The following is an 11,102-nucleotide window of genomic DNA, read 5'->3' on the forward strand; positions in this document are numbered from 1 at the left end:
CATTAATGTCTTGAGAGCGGCATGTGGATGACACTGGCTTCCTGGGACTTCCTGGTTGGAAGGCGTGCATGTGAGGCTCATCGCATCCTGCTTCTGTTCCTCCCCTAATGCGCTTCCCTGACCCCAAGGAAATTCATTAAGACCTGTTTCTCTTTTCCAGCCTATCACTGGGACACTTCAGACTGGATGCCCGGAGCCCGTCTGTCAGACATTGAGGAGGTGCCCAACTATGAGAACCCAGATGCTGCATCAGTGCATCAGGGGAGTACAAGAGAGCTGGAGACCGACTATTACCTAGGTGGCTATGACATCGATAGTGAATACCCTCCACCTCATGAAGAGGAGTTTTTGAGCCAAGACCAGTTGCCCCCTCCCCTGCCAGAGGACTACCCGGACCACTTTGAGGCCCTGCCCCCTTCCCAGCCAGCCTCCTTGGCTGGCACCCTGAGCCCAGACTGCAGGAGACGGCCCCAGTTCCACCCCAGTCAATATCTCCCTCCCCACTCATTCCCCAATGAGACAGACATGGCAGGTCCTCCCCCTGGACATGAATTTAGTACTTTTGCTGTGGGTGTGGGACAAACCATGGAGAATACAGGCGTGGCAGACAACATGCCCTTATCCTTGCACAATTCCATAGGCGCCTCATCCTCAGACGTGTCTGCGAGCTGCGGCTTTGATGATTCTGAAGTGGCCATGAGTGACTATGAAAGTGTGGAGGAGCTCAGTCTCACCAGTCTTCACATTCCATTTATTGAGACTCAACACCAGACTCAGGTGTAAAGGACACACCCATCCTGGGCGGCTTGCGCCATTTTCATTTAAATATGGAAGGAAATGGACTGGGTCCATTGAATGAGGGGGAGATCCACCATTTTTCATAAATAACTTATTCACAAATGATGTTGTCTCATGCAAACACTAAAAGTCAATTGTGTAAACCATATGTCACAAAATTTGTTACTGTGAGTCACAGACAATCCTTACAGTATGTACCCAGCATTCATGGCCAAGAGTGCACACCAAGTTTTTAAGGGGTTAAAAGAACCCCACACACAAGTTCACCCAGTAAGTTATATGCAGTCAATCTTTTCAGCTTTGTACAGTATTGTGTTATTGAAGGTGTTAACAGTATCAATCCCCGCAGTATTAACCAACAGATAAAATTCAGGCACCAAGGTTTTGGCGCATGAAACTAATTTAAACTGATGGAGAAAAGAAAGAAAATAGTTACTAGAATTGTGGGGGGAGGACTAAATCCTCAAGGGGAAAGAAGAAAGAGTAAAAATAAAATCAATCAAAAGTGGGCAAAAATTAAAATAAAATAAAGTATAATTTTCTTTATAAAGCTGTCTGATTGTCAGCTATAAAATTATAGTAAATGACTTGCATTTTTTGTAGCTTTCAGATAATGGTTTAATTAGGAAAACTTGGATTAAAAGTGGAACCCGAAAATTGAAAGGATGGGGTTTGTGGATCTTTTAAAAAGATTTCAGTGAAGAATAATGCATGATAGTTTGGGGGTTTTCTGAATATCGGGGGCGGGGGAAGGGTAGAAGTTATCTCTTTTTGCTTTTATTACTAAACATTCCCAGCCATGATTACAATTTGAGAATTATTGTAATCATTGACTTTGTTCATGGAAACTAGGAAATAAAGTCGACCAGTTTGTGACCATTGTCAAGCTAAAAGAGGTATACAGTTCATTAATTTTCCCCAAAAAGTGTTATTTTTACTATCACAGGTAAAAGGCAAGTAAGTACTTGTTTTTAACTTGACTGTGTCATGTCAATAAATGAATTTAAGTCAAAGAAAAGAGACTAGATGAATAGATGTTTGTACACAAGATTATAATAATATCTGTTTGGGCCAATGTAGACGTATGTGTGTGTTTTCTCCCAAGAAGGCAGTGATTTTGAGACTTGCAAATTATGAACCATGGCCAAAAGTGCAAGCCTTCTGACCTTTTGGACCTCTTCCATGTTAGAGACTCACCAAATGCTATATTTTCTTCTAGTTCATTCAGTTAACCTTATTTGAATGGTGCCATGTCTATTAATTTAAAGCAAAATTTATGAGTTTTAAAAGTAGCAATTTGTTAAAATGATACAAAGAGTCTCAACTGTCTTCAGAAAGTGCTTCATGTTTCACTCTAACCCAAGGTCAGTTCTCTGACACATGAGCTTTGGCCATGGAGATTTCCTAAATGAATTGGAGATTCATTCCATGAGAAATGCTATAACATGGTACAATAAAATATAAAATTAGCTTGTTGAGTTACTTTCCTGCTTCCCCTCAGGCTGATTAGGGAAAATGATATTTTACCCTAAGCAGCCTGAACTGTTTCCAAGGAAGACTTGGAAGTCTAAGACTTCTCCTTTCCCTGGTAAACATTTATTTGCACTATCTGCTTAATGAGCAAAATTGTTGTGGGTTTGTTTTTTGTTTGATTTTTAACCAACTGTATTATTGGTGTATGATCTCTAGAGGACTTAACCTGGCCATGGTCCATCTAGTCCCATTTCTTATCCATATGTTTACATTCATTTTGCTTCTCTCCTGCCACAGGGACCAGTGTTTTCTCATAGCTTAGCAAGGCAATAATACCCTTGCCCTTTTAGAGCTTCCTGGATAGTGGACACACTTCATAGGCTTTCCATGTTTTGTGTTGTTTTTGTTTCTTATCCTTGTTCTTGGTCAGGTGTGCTACTAAAACATGATCTGTACCACGGTCTTGAAATCAGGGTTCTGCATTGGATTATAGCCAGACTGCATTCAAAGAAATTTCTTCAGCATTTTTCTCATGTGAAGAGTGCATTTGTAGAAATCATCAAGAAAATGACAAACTAATGATCTAGATAGAACCTCTATCACCATCGTAATAATTCAGTGGCAAAAAAACCAACCACGTAAAACCAACAGTTCATTTCTTACCCCCCAGGATATATTAGGGCAGGATTAATACAGATGATTTTCCATTGCTTACACAGCCTCTCTGCTGAGAGAAATGCTTGGCTGACATAGTAATGAAGGAGCCAATAGATTTGAATGCAGCTGTAAAATCCAGGGAGCCAGGTCTGATATCTCTGACCTACATTCAGTATAAATTTCTTAGGTGTTTCTCAACTGATCTTTTCAGAAACATAACACAGGGAGATGTTCCTCTTTGGTAGGTTTTAATTCATTCCATGTGTTGAGTCATCATTATAAGATTAAGTGAGAAATCATTTGACATTTCCTCTCAAAATTGCACAGAAAATGAAGGATTTCTTTGTAAAGAATGAAATGATCTGAGAGTACCACCAAGCTAGAACTTAACAAATATGAAAAGCTGAGAGGAAATTTAGAGATCATTTTTAGGCCATTCTTCTCATTTTTCCTTGCAAAGTCACATTACTTGACCAGTTAGCGTCAGAGCCAGGTCTATAACGTGCATCTTCTTTCAAACTCCCAATCCGGGATTCCTTCTACCATATCATACTTTCTCCACGGTCTCTCTGACCTTTAATCTTGACTGTTTTTCACTGAATTCCTGAAGAATAAATCTCTCAGTTAAGAAAGCTAACTTTGTTGCACAGAGGTTTATATTTTCATATAAACTTTTTTCTTCAAGCTTATGGCTGCAAGTTTAAAAACTCTGGTCTGCTACATATCTGAGTGTTGTAGATACTCACTTGGTTAAGTGATGAAAGCATATTATTAGCTCTTCTTACACCCTGAGACCCTAGTATCTGAAGTTTATTTTATTTGCTAGGACATATTTTATTTGCTAGGATATATTCAAAGCATTATTTTGAGAAAAAGATCTAGAAACATTGGCATGACCACAATGGAGCCAGCCAGAGCACTGGGTGCAGCTGCTGATTTCACTGACACCCAGTGTTGCCCATTTCCATGCATTTAATCACTTGTCAAGTTTTAGAATTTTCCTAGGCCATTTTTTTCTCTTCTGCCTTACATCCTGAGTGTATTCTGTGCACTGTGTGAAAATGACACGTATCCAAAATTTTTTTCTCCCTAACTTTGTTTAATATACCTCTGAATTCCCCCTTCTAAACATTTTCCTTTTGAAAGAGACCAAGTCTTTGCCTTCATTTTTGTGTTTTGTTTATTGTTTTGTTTTTTCTTTAAAAAGCTTCTGATCCCTTCACTATTGCTATCCTCTGGACCTTGTCTAATTCACTTATGATACTTTGAAATGCACTTAACAGAACTGAGCACAAGGTATGATAAAACATGCCAAATGGTGTCCTTAAAATGGCATTCCCTATTTAGAAGTACCTCATCCTTTTGAATAGCATCTTTGGTTTTTCCCTGAGAGAGCAGAGCAAATTCAAAACTCCAAAGCACTTGAGGCAGGTTTACTCTGGTCTTAACTGAAGTCCGTAGAAGATTCTGATAGCCTGGTTCACAAAATTCTTCTTTCTTTCTCCAACATATACCTACTTTGAGAAGAAGGCAAAGAGGATCCTGTAACACCAAGATAATCTCCAGTCATCCATCAAGACCTTGTATTCCATAGACTCTTTAGATAAGTAGACAAACCTCACAGACCTAGATTCATTGTGGAGCTGCCCTAAAATGGGCAATGATATACAAATGAACAGATCAACTTTTGATCTGTATGGAACTTGGGGTGGGATTTTTTTTTGTTTTTGCTCGATGTTAATGTTTTGTTTTGTTTTTTTACAGAATGTTTCATGCAGGGGAAATGTCTTAGCAGCCTTTGCATTTTCCATAATGTCCCTTGGCCATCATTTCTCAAACTCTGTAAGGTGGCAATTAGCCTACTTTTGCACATGACCAAGTTGAAGAATGGCTTGAGTGCTTGGGCCATAGGTCAATAAGGGATGACCAAGGACCAGAATAAGATGATCAAGAAGGCATTTTCTTTTTTTCTTTCCTTCAAGTGTATATGCTGCTATTGGTCCCTGCCAACCTTCTGTATGCGCAAAGTCCTAGTTGTCCATGTGATGCCATTGGGAGGCCCAATGGGTTGGACCAGTCTATTTATGAATCCAGCAAAGAATGGGTATGACAGCCAGAAAGGGGAATCCACAATGCATTTTTGAGGCAATGAAAATCACCAGGCTAGTCCCTTGATTGAGGGGGAAAATTTTTTTAACATAGCAATTATATCTATCTAAATAATCACTATCTAAATGTTTCAAATTGAGGCAACAAATTATCTAAATCCACCCTCACCAAAAGAAAATCCAACCAAAATATCATGTATCATAAGAATTCATTTTTGGAGTGCTTTCCCAATAATTTCTTGGCTTCTCCACTGCATTTTGTTGATATCCAAACAACCTCTATGCATATTGATTGGCCAAATGGTTTAACTTTTATAATTGCAATTACATATTTAATTATAAGCCCTGTGAAATTATGTCTTGAGACTGATTCAAGGCTCCCATGATCATTCTCCACATTCTCACAGGAGGTAGCCTCAGACTTGGGCTGGTTTGAGTCCCAAACATTGATCCATTTTGATCACATAAGAAGCCTCAGAGTTGTCTTTTGCTTCAGCTTTCTGCTTGATTGCTCATTTTGGTGGGGGTGGGGGAACATGGGGGAAAGAGTCTGAGGTTGCAAGTCATCTCTGGTGGGTGAAACATTCATTAATGTTTCACCCGCTGGCTGGGAGAGATAGGAAAAGGAAACAAATTCCTTTTTTTTCTATAATAATGAAAAGCAATAATTGTGTAATGCTACACAAAGGCCATACATAACTAGTTGTTACCAGTATTAAGGATGCACTAGAACTGTATTGTTATTAAAGCAAGGTGGGAATGGTTAAATGAGTACTGTAGTATTCTTCTAGCAAGCAAATACCGGAATTTCTACTATTTAACAATTTAATGAGCCCATACTACTGCATTCGGGGAAAGACAAACGTATTTGGAACATGGAAGCAGTTCTTTTTAAGCACTGTATTCGAAAGATTGTCTTGTAAATTTTACCTGTTGCAAACAGGCTGGTTTGTAAAAGATGTATGTTTTGGTGTTTAAAAATGTTTATAAAAATGTATATAATGGTTTCAGATTTCCAGGCTTTTGTAGATATTTGATGCCTATCAGGATGCTTTAATTTGGGGGTCAGATTCTAAATCATCTGAGTTGTCAGTCTAAACTTTTAAAATAATGCGAAAAAAAGTTTTAGATTTGAAAATGATGCTTTTTAATCATTTCCAAAATGTACTGTAACCTTTGTTTGATTCCACTGTTTTCATTTAACTTTTTTCAGTTTTTAAGGAAATGTTTTTAATTGACTTTTTTTTAAATGAATGTGTTTTTGCACAGATACTAGGTACATGATTTTTATGCCATTTCAAGTATGTATTAAAGTATGTCATTTCTTCACATACACATTATCTCTCTCATACACACAACCTTATGCAAAAGGGAAAGCTACACTCTAAGTGGATCTTGTCCCTTGTATGAAGATGAATTGTTCCTTCATATATTGCTGTTGGCAGTATTAAGTCTTGTTCTCTTTTTCCTAAAAAAAATGAAGAAAAAAAGCAACAACTACAAAAAAAAATATACAGCCCAACAGTGTACAGGTTTGTAACTGCCAAATTTGATGGTTAAAAACAAGTTTTCAAGTAAAAAAAGTACTTTGTGTTGACTTTTCTTTCTGATTTACTGAATTTTCATTTGCCTCATGCTTAAAGCTCATAAGGACACCATTCACATCTTGCAGGAAATTGTGGGAAATGTAAAAGTTTAAAGGGTCAGTCTCAGCATGCTATCTGAAGTCATTGAGGTTTTTGCCTATATCTCACTCCTCATCATTTGAAACTATTCACAGGAATTCCCTAGTTTGGAAAATTACTTACATTGGATTTTGAATTAATTTATTTCCAAGTGTCATCTTGGACACAACCCAAGGTTTTTCATTGTTAATAGTATGGAGCTGAATAAATGAAGGATGCCAAACCTCACAGCTATATAGACCTCCTGTCCTTCCCAAACACCATTTAGGGTAAAAGAGAAAGGAAAGCTATTGGTCTTAAAAATCATTGAGTTAACCTTGAAAACTCCACTGGTCTCTTGGTTTCCCTCCTCCAACATCTGTATTTGATTTCAAGTTAGAGGATAGCTATGAAGGGGAAGTAAAACCTAAGGAAGGCAAAAATACAATCTGGGGATATGGAAACATTAGTGAAGATCAGAGTGAAGAGGTCTAAGCTTTTGCTTAAGTGATACTGGGAGACAGTTGGGCATTGTTCCTGACTTTTTAGCAAAAGATGACCTAACCATAAATTCCCTCTCTGTCTCACTGCCTAGAAGCATGTAGTACAGGACTCCTTCCATCTGCACTCTTCTTTCCATAGAAGAGAAATACTAGGATGTTCCAAAGCATGACTCAAAGTACTGGGCAACCATTTGTGTCCAGATCAGAGTTTCAGGTCCCATTCCATAGAAAAAGTGGAATAAGCACAATTCTATCTTAGTAGAGTTGAACTTTAAAAAATGAGGTTGGAACCAAGGATTACAAATATTGGTATAAGTAAGAAAAGGCAAGGGGCTCATGTCTAAAAATTGGAAAGGATATATGAAATTGAGACTAATGGAGGGAAAACATTATTGGTCTCCATGCTCTGAAATCAACCTGTGGTTCTACCCTTAACCACAGCAACGAATGAAAGATGAGGAAATGTGGAACAGTAGGGGGTTTGTGCTGTTTAGTTGATTTTAAGCAGAGAGCAGTGAAAGAGGAGAACACTGGGGAGGGTGAGAAGAGATCAGAAGAAATAACACATCAAGTAAGAGATTCCAGCAAGATGAATAGTTTTCATTGCCACTTTTGCCAACTCAATCGGCAAAGGACTGAGAACAAGCATCAGCCTGGCAGGTTCTCAGTGAAATCATCATTAGGGAAACCAGAACTTTGCCATATCCTGTTACTACCAGGATATAGAAATAACACTTATCTCTTGGGGAATCCTAATTATAAATTCATCCTATTCTGAAAATTTAGTTTGGCTTTCCAAAACCAAGGAATGGGGAAACTGGTTCAAGCCCAGCCCTGTGTAATATTGAACTGAGTGACCTTGAGCAAGTCCCTTAACCTCAAGAACCTCAGTTTTCTTTTTCATGTAATGAGAATAGGCAGGTGGCCTATCTATCTTGAGTGTTGAACTTGAGGCTAAGGGAGATCTGAGTTCAAATTCTGTCTCACTAGCTGTGTGATCCTGAGTGAGTCACTTAACCTCAATCTGCCTCTGTTTAGGATGTAGCACCTAGATCCCAGGGTTATAAAGAAAAAAAATTAAATGCTTTTTTATATAACTATATAAATGAAAGCCATTATTATCATTATTTGAGGACAGCAACAATGATTTGAGGACTATTTTTTTTTTTGCTATTCTATGCATCCTTAGTACTTAGTATATAGTACATATAGTAAGAGCTTAATAATTATTAGGAATATCAGCCTGGCCAGAGACCAAGGTTGTCTCATTTGAGATTTGAGATCCTACCTTTGGTTATTACTTGACTACATGTTCCTAGTCAAGTCACTTCTTAAGGACTTAGCTAGGTCAGCCCTTAGACCATAAATGGTGGAGCATGTGTCAATGTGAACTAATAAAAGTTTGGTTTTTTTTACCCATGAGCATTGTTTTCTACTGATTGCTGGAGATGAAAGGACTACAACAGCAAGACCCTGTCTGTGTTCAAATTTCTCATATGGAAGCTTCATCTTATTCCACTCCCTCACAAATGTAGAATGAATATGCTTTCTACTACCCAGGATGCAGAATGAGATTTTCATTCTCAAAAAGAGCCAGTGGGGGAAGTCATCTTACTTTACTATCCTTTTTTTCCTTTTTTTTTCTTAATAGAGAAGCATGTGTGTATAAATAGGGGAGTTCCTGCTTAAAACAAAAGATAGTCATTGAAACATATTTTTGAAATGCACAGTTGAAAACAGACAGAGCCACAAATGGAATGACAGACACACAACAACAGGACAACTGTAAAAGTAGCATGTTGGGTTGATTATTACTTTGAATGCAAAACAAATGTTCACAAAAGAGTCACAGTTTCCAGTACAATCATCTCTTTCTTTCCTGTTGGATATGGAATGCTCATTTTAGTTGATATTCTTGAATTTAGAATTGTTACGAATATAAAATACAAAATAAAAAAAAACAGATTTACTTCCCTGCTCAGGTTCCTGATAATAAGCTCTATTAATCAATCCACATGTATATTGAATACCTGCAGTATGGTCCTGGCACTGTGATTAAATTTTTTCCTTCAATATTTTTGTTATTATTCCTGAGGTAGTGGTGGTGATGCTGCTGTTGTTTTAATTGCATCCACTCTTTTCCCAAAGGAAAATATAAAGACCTACAGATCATATGTCTTGCTCAGAACCATGCCCAGTCAGTCACATATTCCCCAGAAATGTTAAGATCAAGAACTATTGGTTATTCATCAGGGAGAGCCAGTATGTTTTCTGCCATCTTTTAAGTTCCAAAATCCACTGTATCTATAGGTAGGCAGCTAGGTGACAGCTTCTGACACATTCTCCATGCTTTTGCCAATACCATGCAAAATTAGGTTATAGAGAGCCAGAGGTCAGGTCATTACTCATCATGATTAATTTAAATTATTTTTGTTTTTTCTGTTATTTAATTTATTTTATTATTATTTAATATTATTTAGCATTTATATAATACTTCAAGGTTTACAAAACATTACACAAATATAATCTCATTTTATCCTCAAAACCTCTATGAGGAGTTGGTTTGGTTTGTTTTTTTTATTTTATAAATGAAGAAACTGAGGCTAAGACAGATTATTAATATACTACATTCAGCAAATTAAATAGTTCTTTTTTCCATTTATATTCCTATTAAAAAAAATACCAAGATCAACCAGTTAGTAAGTCTGACATGAGATCTGAACTCAGGTCTTCTTGATTCTGAATCCAATACTGTTCATTAACTACCCAAAACAAAAAAGAAAAGAACCTAACTTCATGATAGGGTAGAATCCATATTGTACACTGGAATCCAAAAGGTTCAAGGTCCAAGATCCAACACTATGAACACAAGGCTACATATGAGACTGCAGCTGGTCAAGTAACTGAATAGTCTTTGGAGTCTGAATTCACTTTGGCTAGGCATTGGACCAGAAACAAAGTGTAGCCAAAGTTTGGCCCCTCCCTATATGAATGTATTGGGAATAAGACATAGATCCCCCATCCATGATGCTTACTGCCTGTGTAACCTTGGAGAACTCAATGTCATCACCTCCCTAGACCTCTTTCCTCTCTGTGAAATGAGAGTTGGAACAACTGACTAGTCAGGTTCCTTCAAGCTCAATAGCTGGTAAAAAAAAAAAAACAAAACAACAAAATAGTGCTTTAGAAAGGTATACAGCTAAGAACTGTGTATAGATACATGTCTACACATACTGTCTCAGGGTAGGCAAGGAAGAAGGACAGACAGTAATAAAGGCAAAAAGAAAACAATAGAGAGCAGTGTTTATGAGGAAGGTATATTAATTACTTAGGGCCACAGGGGTCCTATTTGATTTGGGGTGTGGAATCCAGATATATGATGTCAAGAGCATGGCACCCACTGATGCTGAAAGAATGAATGTCTCAAAAATCATTACAGCCAAACTGTGTTAGTAGTTAAACCTGGGGTGCTTCTCTGGTGTGTCTGAAAGATTCATAATCTGAGCTCTTTTGGAGTATTATCCAGCTATGGGGGACTAGAGGGAGGCCATTTTATGATAAAAGGGAAGCTAAAGTCAATTTTAGGAGCTGCTACTTGGGGAAACAATTGTGCCTATGATCCAGAAATGACTTTATTTAACAGGGTCACAAGGGAACTTGGTAACAAGCAGAAGAACCTCTCATTCAGGGAAACTAAAATTGGGCAACACATAGGGACCAACAAAAATCAACTGAGAATAAGATGGTTAGAAAGACCAAAAGCCCTGCAGCTTCAGGGACTACAAAGAAATGCAGGCGGGTGAGTTAATGAGAATAGAAAAGGATTTAGGATGGGCTCTCTCCAGCTATAAGCGCAAAATGACTTTTTCATGTCTGGGAAAATATAATTAATTAAGAAT

At 37.7% G+C, this 11,102-nt stretch overlaps 1 protein-coding gene across 1 annotated transcript in view; it reads left to right on the plus strand.

Annotated features, from left to right (window-relative positions):
- LOC141506737 (protocadherin Fat 3-like) overlaps positions 1-1,816 on the plus strand; it is a 199,601-nt gene extending 197,785 nt beyond the window's left edge. Inside the window, exon 33 of the mRNA XM_074213776.1 lies at positions 161-1,816. Within this exon, the coding sequence (XP_074069877.1) occupies positions 161-783 (623 nt within the window). The 3' untranslated portion in view covers positions 784-1,816. The remainder of the gene's footprint in view (positions 1-160) is intronic.
- Positions 1,817-11,102: the final 9,286 nt, after the last annotated feature.

The sequence above is a fragment of the Macrotis lagotis genome, chromosome 1 (assembly GCF_037893015.1).
Source record: "Macrotis lagotis isolate mMagLag1 chromosome 1, bilby.v1.9.chrom.fasta, whole genome shotgun sequence".
NCBI classification, from domain to species: domain Eukaryota; kingdom Metazoa; phylum Chordata; class Mammalia; order Peramelemorphia; family Peramelidae; genus Macrotis; species Macrotis lagotis.